We start from the raw sequence: 18,025 nt of genomic DNA, 5'->3' as shown, positions 1-18,025 counted from the left end.
CAAATCTCATTATGCGCCCAAATTTTAAAAATTTTTGTATGGTATTATTTAATAACTACAATAGATGTAAAGAATAAGAAGGCATAATAATAAAGTGATTCACCTATCTCTAATTTAAGAACCAGAACATTACTAGGAACCATTCAAGCTCCCTATGTATCCCTCCTGGATCCTTCTCCAGAGAAGTAACTCCACCCCATGTGCTTATCTCTTGATTGTTGTAAATTATCATTTCTTCTTTTCTATTTTTTATTTTATGTTTTTAGCTGCACCATGGGGCTTGGGGTATCTTAATTCCCAGACCAGGGATTGAACCCAGGCCACTGTAATGAAAGCACCAAGTCCAAAGCACTGGACCACCAGGAACCTCCCTCTTTTTATTTATTTATTTTTGGTTGTACTGGGTCTTCACTGATACATGCAGGGTTTTTCTGTTTGTGCTGAGCAGGGGCTACTCTCTAGTTCTGGGGTGAAAGCTTCTCATTGCGGTGGCTTCTCGTTGCGAGGCAGAAGTTCTAGGCACACAGGCTCAGTAGCTGCAGTACACAGGCTTAATTGCCTCGGGGCATGTGGGATCCTCCTGGATCAGGGATTGAACCCATGTCCCTGCATTGGCAGGAAGACTCCCAACCACGGGATGACCAAGGAAGTCCCAACTTCTACCACTTGATAATGGTAGAACCCACACGTTGCAACGCTTTTCCCTCACTTAATACATACTTGGTATATATGGGGAATGGGTTGGTGGAGTAAATGGGAGAGAAAAGAGACTAAGGAGAGACCAAGTTAGGGATTTTGGTGACTGGGTAGATGCTTACATAAATTTACCTAAAATGCAGGAGGCAGAACAAGTGTGGGGAGAAGGACGTGTGATGTTTTAACTGCCTGGAGGACACTGATGTGGGCATCTGATCTCCAATTCTGGGTGCAAAACCATTTCTTCCATTTCTAACTGCTCTTAGGCAAGTTGCTTAATTCACTAGTCTATTTTCTCACCTGAAAATGAGATAATACCTGCTTCATAAGGTTGTCATGAAGAAGAAATGGAATTATACCTTTCAGGCAGCCCATGATCGCCTCCCATCTCCAAGATCCAACACTTGACCCCCAGCGGTGGCCCCTGACTGCTGTTCTTGTACAGTGCAGCTCTTCTCGATTTCCTAGGAGACTGCACTCCCGGGAAATAGAGGTAACATCAAATGTAGCACAAGCTTCTGATCCCACCTGCATTGCCCAGGTTTCCAAAGCACCGCATGACCACATGGGAGAAACTGCCTTCTTGTACCTTACTGTTTCCACATGGCCAGTGACTGTCCAGTGTTAAGAAACTGTTCTGGGGACTTTCTTGGTGGTCCAGTGGTTAAGAACCCACCTTTCAATGCAGGGTACTCACGATTGATCCATGGTCAGGGAACTAGGATCCCAACTAAGAACTTAGTTGCCGAGGGGTAACTAAGCCCGCCAACCCAACAAAGACAGTGCAGCCAAAAGAGAAACAAGCAAGCAAACAAAAACCTGTTCTATAGGTGTGTGTGAGTATGCAATGTGTGATGTATGTGTCTGTGCAGAGCAGGGGGTGAACAGAGTTTCCTATCAGCCCCCTCCCGAATCAGGAAGAGAGGTTGAGCCCAGCTCTTTCTCTGGAGCCCTGTGACCTCAAGGATCAGATGCCCTTGTCAGTGTCACACGGCCAGAAAGCTCAGGCATCAGACAGACCGGGTCACACTCTGCACTCTCTTTGAGGTCAGGTTCCTTCTTGGAACCTGGGAACTTGGGACTTGGGAAGGGTAGAACATTTGTCGTTGTTCGGCCGCCCAGTCATGTCCGACTGCAACTCCATGGACTGTAGCATGCCAGGCTCCTCTGTCCACTGTCTTCTGGCGTTGGCTCGAATTCATGTCCATTGAGTCAGTGAAGCACTCCACTCCAGTATTCTTGCCTGGAGAACCCCATGGACAGTACGAAAAGACAGCATTTGTAGAGGAAGCCGAATGCTTTAAGCTCTGAGGAGCACTATCTGAGTGTGTCTGAGCTCTGACTCTTAGACCTTCAATCTCATCTCACACTTAAGAGGCAGCCAGAGGGCTAAAGAGGAAGTGGAAGGGGGCCTAGTCCTGGGCAGTGGGCTTGGGAAGGGTAGAACTGGGGGTGGGGGAGGAAGGTGGGGGGCAGATCTCACCTCCTGGTCCCCCTATGGGTACCCAGGCTTCTCTAGGAACACTTGCTGGGGCATCAGGGCCCCATGGGTTCCCCAGCTCCTCCCCAGGCCCCAAACCCAAACAAGCTACCATGGTCTGCTGCCCTGGCCGATGGCCTCAACTTCTTGTCTCCTCCCACAGGGAACCTGTGGTCTGAGGAACTGCGGATATTCTGGGACACATGGTTGAGGAGACATGGTTTCGGTGACATTAGGCACCCTCCCCTTCCCTCCTTGGGACAGATTTCCCAGGAGGTGGGATGAGCAGGCTGGCCCCAGTCACATTTTACAGACTCAAACAGATCTTCCCAGGTGGTTCAGCAGTAAAGAATCTGCCTGCCAATGCAGCAGATGTCAGAGACGTGGGTTCACTCCCTGGGTTGGGAATATCCCCTGGTGTAGAAGTGTCAACCCACTCCACTCTTTTGCCTGGGAAATCCCATGGACAGAGGAGACTCATGGGGTCGCAAAGAGTCGGACACGACTGAACACACGCGCAAGCAAGCAAGTAGAAGGTAAACACTTTGTTTCTGAAAAAATAAACCTTAGTGGATCTTTCTTCCCCAAAGACGTGGTGGCCTCTAGAAAATAGTGGTTCCTGTGATTTCATAAGATGAACTTTCAGAAAAGTTTTCCCACAAAAATAACTTTTGTTCATAAAAATGATTGATCCGTGGTGGCTCAGTATCAGTCTGTGACCACTTCTAGAAACAGTGTCATCAGCTGAGCTGTACAAGGGGAAAGGTCTTGAGAAACACCTCGTGCCCTCTTCAACCTGTCCCCACTGCTGGCCCGATCCGCTCCCTCTGGGGTCTGCTGACCTCTCTGGCTGCATCTGTGTATCTCTCCACCCGGACATCCCAGCATGTCCCTCTGTCCCTGCTCTGCCCATTCACATGCTGTCTGTCAGCCTCTCCATTAGATGACCACTGGACCATCAGGAGAAACAAGAATTCTGTGTGTCTGTCTTGTCAAGTAGCTTTGCCATCTAAACAGGTTGGTGGGCCTGGTGCTCCCACAGAAGTCTGCAGACCAGGCTGGTAGGGTCTTCCTTTTTCCAGGAATAGTTGCTACAGGAATGCTTTCCAGGTCACATGTTGCCCAGAGCTGGGTAGTCAGCGGCACAGGCCTCTCTGAGATGTCCTGAGGTCAACGGGTAAGACATGAAAGGTGGAGCCCAGGCCACTCCCTTCAGGAGTCACTGAAGACTCCACATCCCTGGGGAAAAGACAGGTTGTGTGTAAATGGTGAGGCGGGGGTGCCAAAGGGCTAAAAAGGGGGGCCTGGAGCCCAGAAGATGCTGCTCCTGATGTGCTGGCTCACAGGGTCTCAAATTTAAGCCAGAGTGTAGCTGGTCCTCCTGCAGGAAAGAGAAGAGAAGTCAGAGAGGAGGGTGAGGGTGGGCAGAGGTCAGGGGAGTGTCAGTGGCTGCTCCTTGTCTCCTGAGCAACTCCTCTCCTGCTCAAACCTCAGAACGAAGCTACAGCCCTGTTCCTCCAGGTCCTACCCATGTGTCATTCCCCAAACACAGGGCATGATCTCAGTATGAGGGGCTGGAGTCCCAGGCTGTCCCTACTGTGCAGTGAGGGATCCATGATGGAGCCATTTCCTGGCCTATCCTGTGTGGGCCTCTGCCTGTACACGGGCTCTTGTTTGTAAGTTTTTGAGCATGTGCAAAAATGTGGGCACAGCTTGTGACTGTCTGCTTGACCAGAAGTGTTGACACTGCAGTGCCTGCTTGGACTTTGGCTCTGAGCTGAGCTCCTGGGACACAAAAATGAAGAAAACAGCCCCCTCAGCCGTCAAGGGCCCCACAGTCTACTGTGAAAGCCAGGCAGTGAGCAGATCATGCCCAGGGCAGTGGGGTCTGTGCTTCCAAGTGGTAAGAACAAGGTGAGAGAGCTGCTCAGGGCAGCTGTTGTGGGAGGAGTGGAAGATGACCCTGGGGTTTCAGCACCCAGGCTGGAAGGTTCTTTGTGGTGCAACAAGAGCAAAGATTGGAGAACAAAGATGAATTCAGTTTGGGGCTCATTAAGATGGACTGACAGCACTTTCCCAGTGGTACAGTGGATAAGAATCTGCCTACCAATACAGGGGACATGGCTTCGATCCCTGGTCCGGGAAGACTCCACTTGCCACAGAGTAACTAAGCCCGTGGACCACAGCTAATGAACCTGGGCTCTAGATCCCGGGAGCCACAACTGCTGAAGCCCTCGCACCCTAGAGCCCATGCTCTGCAACAAGAGAAGCCACCACAATGAGAAACCCAAGCACCTCAACTAGAGAGCTGCCCCTGCTCACCGCAACTAGGAAAAGCCCACGTGGCAAAGAAGACCTGGTGCAGCCAAAAATAAACAAATTAAAAAAAAAGACTACCATGCTTGTGGCACATCAGGTCCACATGAGAACTGTGCACATCTGTGCCCTAGGTGCCCTGCGCTGTGTACCCGTGAGCACGAGGTGCCTACCTCCCCAGGGAGCGGGAGTTGGCCTGTCTTGGCACCTTGGGAGTGGGGCCGACCATGAGGATGCAGAGACCAATGAGGATCATGCTGGTGGGCACAGCACCGATGAGGACCTTGAGGGTCACCACCACCTGCTCCGACTGCCTGCAGGCTCCTGACTCGTACCCTGCGAAGCTGGAGAAGCCCCCACCCTGAGCATCCAGCTCAGAGCCTCCTGATGGAAGGGTCCCAGGTGCCCAACCCCCACCCTATCCTGAAACTTGGATTTGTTTTCTGGCCAAATAAGTCTAACTAGGGAGGAAGGGAGTGTGAGGGAACAGGCAGACTGGGGAGGAGTTCAGAGAGAGCTGAGAATGCGGGGAGTAGAGGTTTCAGACGGGGTATAGCTGCTGAGACCTGTACCCCTTCAGGTCATGTGCACAGAGAAAGCTGAGGTGGGGGTTCCCACACACTCCTCAGACTCGTGGGTGGCCCCGGGCTGGCTTGGGTTGGGGACTTTGCCCTTTGCTTCCCACGTCACTTGTCTTTTGTGCCTCTGGGACAGCCCAATTCCGGGACTCACTCCAGGCTGAGAGTGGAGATGCCGAGGGCGCCTGCTCCCGAAAGCTTGGTGAAGAAGACGTAGGATGAGTAGAAGATGGTCTCCAGGCCTGGGCCATGCTGGTGCTGCAGCTGGAAGTCATCGACAACGTCTGGAAGCATGGACCTGGGGGCAGGGGCTGCAGAATTATGTCTTTTATCTCTTCGGGAGCTGTCAAACTGAGGGCTTTTTGGGGATAAGGACTGAGTCAGATTCACCCCTGAGTCCCCGCTGCCCAGCACCAGGACTGGTCCAAAGAGAGTCAGGCAGTAAAACTGCTTGTACTTCCCTGGTGACTCAGACAGTAAAAAATCTGCCTGCAGTGTGGGAGACCCAGGTTTAATCCCTGGGTGGGAAGATCCTCTGGAGAAGGGATAGGCTACCCACTCCAGTATTCTTGGGCTTCCCTGGTGGCTCAGATGGTAAAGAATCCATCTGCAATGCGGGAGACCTGGGTTCAATCCTTGGGTTGGGAAGATACCTGGAAGGGGGCATGGCAACCCACTCCAGTATTCTTGTCTGGAGATTCCCATGGACAGAGGAACCTGGCAGGCTACAGTCCATGGGGTCTTATAAGAGGCAGACACAACTGAGTGACTAACATTTTCACTTTTTCCCCAACACACTCTTTCCCCCGAAAGGGGGAGAGCCTGTCCCCAGGGGAGGAGGCCTGGGACCGCAGGTTGAGATGAAGGGAGGATACCCACTGGGAAGGGTGGGAGGCCCCTACTCCTCATGCCCCTCACCCGGCCTACCAGGGTAGCAGCAAGGACACAGCGATGCTCAGGCCAGACACAAAGGCCACGACATATGCCACAGGCACCATGGGCACAGCAGCCAGCAGGATTGCAAAGGGCACCATCGCCTAGGGAGACAGACACGCTGGCGCCTCCTCTGCTTGTACCCCTGCCCCACATACACTCATAGCTGCTCTTAGATTCACGCACTCACCAGTCCTTACTGATGCCCTCTGAGCCTGGCACCGGGCTAGACACAGAGGACACGAGAACACACTGCCCTCTCAACACCACCCCAGGCCTGGCGTCCTGCCTCACTCACACAGATCCCGAGGGCCGACATCCTCTTCCCAAATCGCTGCAGAACCCACTCCCACATCGGGGTGCTCAGCACTGCCGAGACCTGTGAACAGACAGAATCGTCATAGCCCAGGACGCCCTGCCGGGACCTCTGCCAGATTCTCAAATGCTCAGCTTCTAGGTGGGACCCCCGACATTGATCTTGTCCTTGGTTGGAATCAGTGGCTGAACTTTACGAACTTTATGACTCTGATCCCAATTCCACCCTCTACTGAAATGGTGGCACTAGTGGTAAAGAACCCACCTGCCAATGCAGGAGACATAAGAGACGTGGGTTCGATCCCTGGGTTGGGAAGATCCCCTGGAGAAGGAAATGGCAACCCACTCCAGTATTCTTGCCTGGAGAATCCCACGGTCAGAGGAGCCCGGTGGGCTACAGTCCATAGGGTTGCAAAAAATTGGACACCGTTGAATCATCTTAGCAAAAAGCCCAAGCAGAGTCCAAAATACTGACCACCAGAACTCCATCACACGGGTCATGTCAAGGACCACACAGCCCTGACTCAGGTCTCTCGCCTCTACCACCCCGTGTCCCCTCACCAGGATGGTCAGCACCATGCCCTGGACGTGGTCTTGAAGCTGGGAGGCATGTGTACAGAACAGGACCAGGTAGCTCTGCTCCACCTGAGGAGTCGACAGGAAGTAGGCATGTACAGGAAATGGCAGAAACGTGGAAATCAAGGGCAAGGCTGAGGTCTTGAGTCGGACCTTCCCTTTGGGCCTCCAAGCTCTGGTTTCTGCCACCATCATGCAATCCCTTCCCCAACAATGGAGTTTTATTGCAACACAGGCTTAAACCCTATTCCTAGTCTCCCCCAGCACAGCTGAGATGGATGGACTTTACCACTCCAGATACTTACTGGTGTCTGGGCCCTGACCCTCCCCAGTCCCACTAGATCTAGGTAGGTTTCTCTCCTCCCAGCATCAGCCTTGCCAAGCTCTTGCCAGCCACTGGCTTCCCTGTGGTGTGGTGGAGACGAGAGACTAACCTGAACCTATGCAAGCTCAGTATGGCCAGAGCCCAGCCAGGGGGGTTCAGCCTGGCCAGACATACCTGAACAGCTGCTGAGATGAAGAGGAAGGAGACGACCAGCTTCAGATAGGGCCGATGCCGGACTGTGAGACCCAGCCCAGCCAGGAAGCCCAGGCCCTGGCCGGATGCTGGGGTGGAGGGGTCTGTAACATTGGAAAGGGACATCTTGGCTTGGTGGAGTTCAAAATCAAAACTCATGCCCAAGAGGAGCGACCAGCTTCTGCTTCCACACTCTGTAGCCCTGTACCTACCTGGTCGCTCCTTCACCCCCAGGTAGAGCAAAGTACTGCACACTGGGTAAGTCAAAGCAACCACAGCGGCTGCAATGAAGTAGAGACGAGTCTGTGGACAGGACAGAACAGTAGGGGTGATGACTCCAACCCATGGAGGTGGGGATACCCAGGGGCCTGGCAGGAGTGCCTCCCAGTGGGAGCAGAAGAGCCCTCAATTCCAAGGATGCTAGGTGCTCTTCCTCTCCATCAGTCCACAGGAGGGGGAGATCTAAGGGACTAGAATGGTCCTTCCGCTGACCCTGTGCCTCCTGTGGGCATTCATGTAACCACGAGTCAAATCCCTCCCTCCCTCTCTGTCATTTTTTTTTAAGCAAACATTCATTGCTTCTGTCTTCGGTGTGCTAGACCCTGAGGTTACAGTGATGAATAAGTGACCCTGTGCATCCACAGTAAGGGGCTTGGGGTGAGGGGGAGACAGATCCATGAACAGTTACAATGTGATGTACGATGACACAGAAAATGTCAAAAACAGAAACGGCACCACTGGGCATTCAGAGGAAGACACACATGGGATAAAATACATATAAGGCCTGCATGGGAGTAACAGTCACCCAGTTCAGAACAGGGGTTGCCTCTGGTGGGGGAGGAAGGAGGGAGACGCAGAGCTTCACCGGTGTGAGGGGTCCCACATTCAGAAAGCGCTGCACTTGGGAGTTAATGCTCTGCTCTCTTGAAATTCGGGACGGTTTTATCTATGAATTTGTGTTTTGTACGTGAAGTCTATGGGACAGCAGAACTGGAACTAGCAAGAGGCTCCTGGATGCTTCTCACCGTGGCTCACAGCCTCATGTGAGCCATGAGGACATGAGGGAGGGCAGGTTTTCAGCTTCCTACTCCCCACTTCTTGCCATCCTATGTCCCACCTGGCCTCCTGGTCTCCCACCCAAGGGGAGCTCCTCAACCCTGCTCCCCATTTCTACCCTCTGTTCCACTATCCTCACCTAGACAGTGACCCAGAAGCTTTGGGGAGCGGCCTTGTAGAGGCTTCTTGGTGGCTCAGATAATGAAAAATCTGCCTACAATGCAGGAGACTTGAGTTTGAGCCCTGCATCAGGAAGATCCCCTGGAGAAGGGAATAGCAATCCACTCCAGTATTCTTGCCTGGAGAATCCCATGGACAGAGGAGCCTGGGCTATTTTCTATGGGGTTGCAAAGAGTTGGACATGACTGAGCGACTTTGACTCTCAATTTTCTTTTGAGCGGGGCGGGGGGCTCTGGGCTTGGAAGCAGGGAAGGTAAATCTGCAGGCCACAACCCCTCTGATCCTGGGCTAGTAGCACCATGATGGGCTTTGAGGGCAACGGGGCATAGCCTCTCACCTACCCAGATCCAGGCAATCCCTTGACTGGGGCAGTGGGCCATGGGAAGGGGAGATAGACTGCCTGCTCTCTCTGGGGCCCTACAGCTTCATTTCACACTGTCTGGAGGCACATTCTGTAGCTGGGCTGCAGATGGCCTGGGGATCTCTACACAGGACTTCATTGTAATGTTTTCTTACAGGCAGTGAACTGTGGGTACATGATGCTGGCACTATTCTCATAACATTAATTCTCAGATGTTGGTGGAGATCAGTGATGTCATTTGCTTAAGAAGAGGGGGAATAGAAGATGCACTTGACAGATGAATAGATGAACATCTCCTAATTGCTGAAAAGGGAACGGCTTTGAGGGGAGAGGAAGGGGTACCGCTCCAGGTTTCCCCTCTCCTTTCACACTGTGGGTGGGGTTGGGGGGACACCTGTTCAGGGCTGCGTGGCACTGCTCATAGGATGGGTTTTGCCCAGAGCTCTCCCAGGACACTAAACCCTTCTGCTGTCTCTCTCCTGCCCCTGCTGGTGGCCCCTCCCCGCCCTGCCCCTTCTCTGGGGTCCACATCCTCCACTCCAGATGACCTGCTGGCCTGTTGTTTGGCTCCACGTTTAGAAGGCGCCCAGCAGGAGAAGCAGATTTGGCGGGAGGATGGGGAACATGGGCTCAGCACAAGGAGCAGGGAAGGAATGCAAGAGCCTGCTGGGCAGGGCTGAGCCCCCAAACAACCACGAAGAGACCTGGCGGAGACCTGTTCCTCGAAGAAGGAGGTGACCTGGAAGCGGGGGCCCCAGGGGCTCCGGGCAGCCTGGACACTCACCGCATTGGGGGAAACAGCCACTTCCCCTGGGAGCACGTCCTCCTTGCACCTGTGGGACCCATGGGCACCAGACACGATGAGTCCGTGGATGGTGGCTCCCATCAGCGTCCCCGCCATCTCCAAGGTCATCCCTGGGACACAGCATGCAGCAAGGTGACTGAGCTCCTGGGGCTGGGCCAGAGCTACCCCCTCCCACCCAACTGCATTCCTGCCTGCACTCACGGTACGCGGTGGCTGAGTCCCGCTCCTTGGGGTTGGGGGTCAGGAGCATGGTCAGCGCCGTGTAGGGTACCTGGACAAACTGCAGGACCAGGCAGAGCTTAGGATAGTGCCCACTGCCAGGTGGCCAACCCAGGTCAGCAGCTTCCCCAGGCCAGGCCTGTGTCAGGCTGGCATGTTGCCACAGGTCCCCTCAACCTGCAGGAAGGGCATCTGGCCTAGAGCCCACAAGAAAAGCTAACAGCCAGTTACCACCTGGTGAGTAGGTGGGCAGTGGGCACCCCCCAGCACACACACACACTTCAGGGAGGCCTCCTGCCAGTATGGGATTCCAGGAGTCCAGACCCAGGAAGGGGCCCACCTGCTTACCGTGGCCAGGGCCTGGAACAGGCAGTAGAGGGTCGTGTACCAAAGGCCTCGCAAGGTGGTGAAGGGGGGCAAGAACCACAGGAAGAAGTAGGCCAGGGCAATGAAGGGTGTGCAGCCCAGCACCCTGCGGAGGCACAGCCAGGTGGGGCGCCCTGCAGCACCAGGACAGGGGGTCCCCAGGGGCCTGGAGCAACCTCACCTGGCCCTCGGCCCCAGAGGAGCCCTGGTCTGGGGCTCAGGGTGGGAGCCACGGAGGGGGAGAGGTGGCTGAGGGGATGAGGAGGTCCCTGGGAGTGGGGGCTGGTGCCCTTAGGGGCTGTGTGCGTGCGTGCTAAGTCACTCCAGTCGTGTCCAACTCTTTGCCACCCTATGGACTATAGCCCGCCAGGCTCCTCTGTCCATGGGATTCTCTAGGCAAGGATACTGGAGTGGGTCTCCACGCCCTCCTCCAGGGGATCTTCCCGACCCAGGGATCAAACCCCTATCTCTTACATCTCCTGCATTGGCAGGCAAGTTCTTTACCATTAGTGTCACCTGGGTTGGGTGGTGCCATTCCCTGTACCCAGGAAAGTCTTATCTCCTCTGTGAGAATTTCCAAGCCATCCAGCCCTGCCTGGCCACACTCCGAGCCCCCTGGGGCCAGGCCTGAGACTCTTGTCCAGCTCTGTGCCACCCAGTGAGGGAGAGGTCCCTGAACACCTGCATGACTCACTCAGACCCATTCCATTCCTGCCACCTACTGTCCAGACCTGACCTCTAACCACTAAGAAGCAGCTGTGACAAGTGTCGAGATCTCAAGCCAGGGGTGGGTGCCAGGATCCTAAGGACCGTGGGGTGCTCACCAGGGCATAAGTCGTCCAGAACCTGTCCTCCTGCTTCTGTTGATGAGAAACCCAGCCAAAGGGTCTGCAGCTGCCCCAGACACCTTCCCTCCAAACAGGACCAGTGACACCTGGGCAGCAGGGATCTGAAAGGGACAGAGGAGGGGACAGCAAAGGCCCTGCACAGTCAGCGAGGGTGTCTGGACCTGCCGGCCAATCAGGAGAGACCCTGGAAACTGGCAGGGCCATAGTCACGCTGTAGAGGTCTATTCAGTCCCTCCCCCAGGACAGGAATCCAGACGGCTCTGAGGATATCTGTGCACCAGTGGAGAAGGGATGGGGGGACAAGGAGAGGGGAACAGGTGCACACTAGCACATTCCTGTTATATTTATACCCAGTCACTTTGGGAGAAGACTTGAGAGACCCTCCCCTGAGGTGGCTCAGTGCGAGAAGGGTGCACTGAAGCTGACAGTCAGAGGCAGAGCTTGTGTTTTACAATGAAAAAATGGTTTATTGATTTTTCTGATTACATGAGGTGATAACACTCATTACACACACATTCAAACAGTTCAGAAAAATATCACACAAAGCTCATCTGAAATTCCACCATCCTGAGACAACTGCCAGGAGCATTTTGATCGTTCTTTCCTCCATTTCCTTATGTGCATTTGTGAATTATAATTTTATACAAATGGGATATTGGTGTCATTTAAAAAATCATGGAAGATAAGTAAATAATAGATACTTTATTAAAAACTTTTGTTTATCCTCTATCCTCCATCAGTCCCTTCTATCACCAACATTAACATACTTTTGGATGGATGTCCTTTTGGAATATACTTTCTCCATGCTCATCCTTTAATCATGTTGTTGTACAGTTGCTAACTGGTATCTGACTCTGCGGCCCCATGGACTGCAGCAGGCCAGGCTTCCCTGTCCTTCACTATCTCCCAGAATTTGCTCAAACTCATGTCCATTGAGTCAGTGATGCTACTCAACCATCTCCTTATACCTGTGTACTCATATATATAGGGCATGTTTTTGTTTTGTTCAAATGGGATCTTTTATATGTATACCCTTCTCTAAAAATAATTTTTCTCACTTGACAGTGCATCATGGAAATTCTTGGGCATCAACTGGTATAGATCTAATTCATTCTTTTGAGTGACTACACATTACTCCATCATGTGGACATAGTCCAACTTACTGTTGAACTACTTCTACATTTGGGGGCATTTGTGTTGTTTCCCATTCTTCTACTACAAACAACCTGCAAATAAACATCTTTCAGGAGGTTGCCCTCAACAGCATTTGGTTTTTCTCAGCCTTGGGTCAGAAGTGCCATTTACCAAGGATTGTGGTGGTGGAAGTAAAGGCAGGTTGAAAGGACCAGACACCAGACATGGGAGTAGGGGGCCCCAAAGCTGCTGCCCACACTCACCTGTGCCACATCGAGCAGGAAAAGTTGCAGGTAAAAGGCTATGGCGCTGGAGGCCACCTGGTTGGGAACCCCTCCAATGCCATAGCACAACTTCCTATAGAATGAGAGGTGACCAGCTTCGCTGTCCTGGGGGAGACACAGAAGCTCAGCCCCCACAGGCACCAACCACTCCCTCCAGCCCCCTGACTTCCAAAAGTATCCTGCAGCCCTGTCTTGAGGGCTGTTCCAGCAACTTCTCAGTCCTAATTGCTCTCAATTTATCTTAAAAGAAGTGAGACAGGACTTCTCTGGTGGTCCAATGGTTGAGAATCTGCCTGCCAATGCAGGGAAAAGGGGTTTGATCTCTGGTCCAGGAAGATTCCACCTCCCTTAGGGCAATTAAGCCTGTGAGCCACGACTACTGAGCCTGCGCTTTTCAACAAGAGAAGCCACCGCAGTGAGAAGCCCATGCACAGCAACAAAGAGTAGCCCCTGCTCGCTGCAACCGGAGAAAGCCAGAGCACAGCAGTGAAGACCCAGTGCAGTCAACAACAAACACACACACACAAAAGAAATGCGACAAAAAGGCGGGGGTGGGGGGTGGGGGGGGGGAGGGGGAAACCCTGAACTGTGACTTCTAAGCATTTCCAGGGGGCAGTTTTTCCTTATATTCCCCCCTCCCCCAGTGCTTTCTGCTGCAGTCTGTTTTATTAGTCAGCAAACTAGAGTGAATTGGGAGGGTCAGGCGGCCCCTAACCTTGCCACGAACTTCCTGTGTGTGCCTTTGAATAAATCACGTTATCTCTCTAAGCCTCATCTGTTGATTGGAATATTCCTGCCAACTTCAAGGGATGTTTTGATGATCAAATGAGGCCATGGCTCTGGGAGCTGATTGTTAAATGTTCAGGACTTTTGCAAGCCAGTTGTTTAACCACTGGCAGGCTGAAATCAGCCACGGGGAGAGTATTTACACCACAGAAATCAGTAAACAACAAACATGAGAGCAAAAATGAAGTAAAGGTTACATGTATACCCACACACATATATTTGGGGAGATATATATATATATATATATCCCTAAGCATTCAGGGAACTCCAGACTCATAATTAGACTGTCTACTCACAGCCCCATATGGTTGCCAAACAGGCATTCCAGCTTAGCATGGTCAAAACACAGCCCCTGATTTCCATCCCATTGTTTTAATCTCCTAACTCTACTGTCCTTATTGCATCAAATGGCCCCAATGTTCACTCAGCAGCTCAGGCCACAAACCTAGGTGTCATCCTTGATTCCTCCTTCCCAATTTCCCCATCTAATCTATTAGTGAGAGTCTAAGTGGCTTCCAACTTAAGTGGCTTCTCATTCCCTACTATCCACTTTCTGTCCAGTAGTCAAAGTGATCTTTTCATAACATAAATCAGATTGCGTCTCTTCTCTGGTGAAAACCTCCCAACAACTTACCATTACAGTTTGAATAAAACTCCAAGTCCTTCCCATATAGCCTACAGGAGCCCACCCAATCAGCTGTCACTCCTTTTCCCACCTTACTTCAGATAGCTCTCCTCAACCACGGTAGCCTCCATCCTGTTGCTCAAAATGACCTTGTCTGTTACTGCCTCAGGGCCTTTGGACTTCCTGTCCCTTCTGTCTGGATAGCTCTTCCTCCAGGTCTTTGCAAGAGCTGACTTCTTGCCATTCAGGCTGAAGCCTCAATGTCATCTCTTTAGAGGGGCCTTCACTGACCACCCAAATTTCTCTCAGTTGTACTCACTACAGAATATATTCATATTTATTTCCTGCCTCTCCCCACCAGCACATAAACTCTCTGAAAGTGTGAACTACATAACTTTTATTCACCACCATGTCCCCAGTAGCTAGAAAAATGCTGGGCATGTAGATGCTCAATATATATTTGTTGAAAGAATAAGTGACATGAAGATGCTGTGTAAGGTGCTATTTCTCCCAAAGATGTTGGGAATCGTTCTTTTTCATCTTTTGCCTGGGGATGGGAGGAGGAGTGGAGAGGTCTATGGCTTCACCCAGTTAGGTATCTAGCCAGACACCCCAAAAGGACTCTTTTGAAAGGAAGGTCTTCCCAGATAAGGGTTTATCAAATCCTCTGCACTCTTCCTACCCACACACGAGGCAGGATGTGGTCTCTTCTGACATTTTTGTGAACAATATCTCAACTTCCAGAAAATTTAACACCAGGCAGAATCCAACATGATAGCCCCTCCTCCCCATTCCCCGACCCCTCCATAAAGGGATTCTGGTTTCCTCCGAAAGGTACTTGAAAATTAAAAAAAATCTAGGTATATGATTCAGTCTTGGAATCTTGAGGAATACTGCTTTACCTACTCAAATCATAAGCCCTTCACAGTCAACTGAGGACACGTTTCAGTTAGTCAAACTTGACAAATTTGAATGCAAATTCTCCATCTGCCATTTCTAGCTGTGTAACCCAGGACAAGGTACTTAATATGGCTAAGCTTCATCACGTGTACAATGGGGGTAATACACCTCCTAGAGTTGTTATGAAAATTAAATGCTAGTGTTTCATGGCTAATGTTTCCTCCCTAACAATTCATGTCATCCTGAGTTATGAAGGTGCAGCCCAGAGTGGGCAGTGGATTCCACATCCAGCAGCAAGCTCAGAAGTCCTAAGTCCTCTCCAACTCGGCCACCCTGAATGACACATGTCCTGGCCCTATCCGGGGGGTGGGGGAGAGGCGAGGCAGAGGGGCTGAGGCGGCCCCTGGATTCCCACCTGCCCTCCACCCTCACTTCGGAGCCTGGTTACCAGGAAGGGCTCTGGGTGAGGTCTTCGCTAGGAGAGTCTGGTGCCTGGAGGGAGCCAGGTTTGAGAGGGCGGCCAAGCCCATAGCTCCTACCTGGAGACTGGGGAAGGCGGGCCCAATTAGAAGTTCTACCTGCCCGGGGTTCCAGACTTCGGGATGACCTGGCGGGTGGTGGACAAGAGCGCTGGACTGGCCCTGATTGACTAGTTGAAGGAATCAGCGGTCTTCTGCACTTGTCTAGGACTCAGTTTCCCATCTCTTTGGGGCTCCAGAATAACCCCAGCCTCCCCGCTCCGCTGACAACTGTCAAACCCCAGCCGGGGCAGCTGAACAACCTGGAGGCTCGGGCGGGGACCGTGCGGGGCTGCGGCTGGCTGACTGCACCCAGGTGCCCCGGGATGGGGGGGGGGTCGGTCCCCGGGGCCCCCGGCCCGGCCCCGCGCTGAAGCCTAGCGCCCGCTCCCCGCGCGCCCCTCGCTGTGCGCTCACCAAACCCTGAGCTGAAGTGTGTGCTTCCGGCGAGGGCGACGGCGCCTCCAGAGCCGGGCCCGGGATCGCTTCGCGGTACACGGCCATCACGCACGGCCGCCAGCGCACCAAGGCCCTCGGGGTTATCGCCAGCCGGAGCCCGCGGGGAGGGCGGCTCCCCGGCCAAGAGGGCGCGGCGCGAAGAGGGGCGGGCCGGCCGACGCGCCCCGGGCGGGGGCAGCGCGCGGGAAAACGGGAAGCCGCGAAGTGCCGCCGGGTGGATTACCCAAAGTGAAAAACGCCAGAGCCCACATTTGCTGCGGGGAAAGGCTGGCAAATGACTCGGGACCGTTTTCCTTGGGATCGGTCTCCGAGGGAGTGAGTCAACAGCGGTTCTCACTAAACCCTCCTGCTAAAATAAATCTTTGTTAAAATCGGCTAAGTTCTTAGAAACACGAAGCAATAGAATTGCTCAGACTGTAAGGCTGAGTAGGCTTACAACCCCGCTTAAAAAATACTGCTATCGGATGGCCGAAATATACATTCTCCATCCTCTTAGAGATGACTGGTACAGCCAGGTAACTAAGTTCTAGCCAGAGAATAAAAAACTGGTGTATGCAAACTTCCCCGACAGGTACTTAAAAGGGAAGGGCTTGCAACACATACAAAGATTAACTGAAAACCCATCACACACCTATAAAGGCTGACACATAAAACTCTTCGATCTTGGCTTAGGCAAGTCCATCTTAGGACACCACAAACCCAAGATGGGCTATAGCTAAATGAAAAACTTCTGTGTTGCAAGTCAAGCAACCAGTGAAAAGACAACCCAAAGAATGGAAGGAATGTTTGCAAATCATTGTGTTGGAATATATAAAGGACTCCTTAAACAGTAGATAGTACAGTTAAAACTGGGTGAAGGATTTGAATAGATATTTCTCCAAGTCTACAAAGGGGCAATAAGCATACGAAAAGACATTCATGTCATTAGGGAAATGCAAAGCTACAAGAAACCACTCTGTTAGAAAGACTATAATTTAAAAGACAAAAACAGGGATTGGGAAGGATGTGGGAAATCATACCTTGCTAGTGGGCTTGTAAACTGTGCAGGTGCTTTGGAAAAGTCTGGCAGTTCTTCAAAAGTTAGGTATGAAATTATATGATCCAGCAATTCTACTTCTAAAGATGTAAGAGGAATGAAAACATGATCACACAATAACTTGAACACTAAGTGAAGAGAAATGAAAGTCAGTTGTGTCCGACTCTTTGGGACTTCATGGACTGTAGCCTGCCAGGCTCCTCAGTCCAAAGGATTCTCCAGGCCAGAATACTGGAGCGGGTTGCCTTTCCCTTCTCCAAGGATCTTCCCTACTCAGGGATCGAACGTAGGTCTCCCATGTTGCAGGTGGATTCTTTACTAGCTAAGCCACAAGGAAAGCCCTTGAGAACTAAAGTATTTATAATAGCTGGTCAAGGCTATGGTTTTCCCAGTAGTCATGTATGGATGTGAGAGTTGAACTGTGAAGAAAGCCGAGTGCTGAAAAATTGATGCTTTTGAACTATGGTGTTGGAGAAGACTCTTGAGAGTCCCTTGGACTGCAAGGAGATCCAACCAGTCCATTCTGAAGGAGATCAGCCCTGGGATTTCTTTGGAAGGAATGATGCTGAAGCTGAAACTCCAGTACTTTGGCCACCTCATGTGAAGAGTTGACTCATTGGAAGACTCTGATGCTGGGAGGGATTGGGGGCAGGAGGAGAAGGGGACGACAGAGGATGAGATGGCTGGATGGCATCACCGACTTGATGGATGTGTGAGTGAACTCCGGGAGTTAGTGATGGACAGGGAGGCCTGGCGTGCTGCAATTCATGGGGTCGAAAAGAGTCGGACATGACTGAGTGACTGAACTAAACTGAAACAGTGGAAACAACCCAAATGTCCATCAACTAATGGGTGAATATTTAGGATGTTAGGAATATTCATACAATTTTATTCAACAATAAAAAGGACATAGATGAACCTTGAAATTTTATGTTGTGGAAAAAAAGCTGGTCACAAAGGACAGCAATATTGTATGACTCCACTTACATGAAATGTACATAGAGGTAAATCTACAGAAAGAATATAGACTTGTGGTT

At 51.8% G+C, this 18,025-nt stretch overlaps 1 protein-coding gene across 1 annotated transcript; it reads right to left on the bottom strand.

The window, feature by feature from the left end:
- Positions 1-3,532: 3,532 nt before the first annotated feature.
- Positions 3,533-14,342, bottom strand: MFSD2B (MFSD2 lysolipid transporter B, sphingolipid). Its single transcript, XM_068966602.1, has 14 exons — positions 14,256-14,342; positions 12,644-12,769; positions 11,223-11,347; positions 10,381-10,504; positions 10,015-10,093; positions 9,793-9,923; positions 7,624-7,714; positions 7,394-7,515; positions 6,880-6,963; positions 6,302-6,382; positions 5,998-6,107; positions 5,225-5,368; positions 4,666-4,836; positions 3,533-3,557 (listed from the first exon to the last, which is right to left on the bottom strand). The coding sequence occupies exons 1-14, from the start codon at positions 14,340-14,342 to the stop codon at positions 3,533-3,535; spliced, it is 1,500 nt and encodes a 499-aa protein (XP_068822703.1).
- Between the last annotated feature and the right edge of the window lie 3,683 nt (positions 14,343-18,025).

This window comes from Capricornis sumatraensis, chromosome 1, assembly GCF_032405125.1.
Source record: "Capricornis sumatraensis isolate serow.1 chromosome 1, serow.2, whole genome shotgun sequence".
NCBI classification, from domain to species: Eukaryota; Metazoa; Chordata; class Mammalia; order Artiodactyla; family Bovidae; genus Capricornis; species Capricornis sumatraensis.
The sequence above is the reverse complement of the archived record's forward strand: the minus strand, read 5'-3'. Positions and strand labels throughout refer to the sequence as shown.

What these genes read in the sequence shown, in the direction of transcription:
- MFSD2B (XM_068966602.1), bottom strand. Translation starts at nt 14,342, where the DNA reads ATGACATTGAGGCTTCAGCCTGAATGGCAAGAAGTCAGCTCTTGCAAA. An exon ending in GCATGGTGCTGACCATCCTG is followed by an intron (nt 6,383 to 6,879) that starts GTGAGGGGACAC and finishes GTCTGTTCACAG; the next exon opens with GTCTCGGCAGTGCTGAGCAC. An exon ending in AACTCCCGCTCCCTGGGGAG is followed by an intron (nt 3,558 to 4,665) that starts GTAGGCACCTCG and finishes TCTTTCCTGCAG; the next exon opens with GAGGACCAGCTACACTCTGG.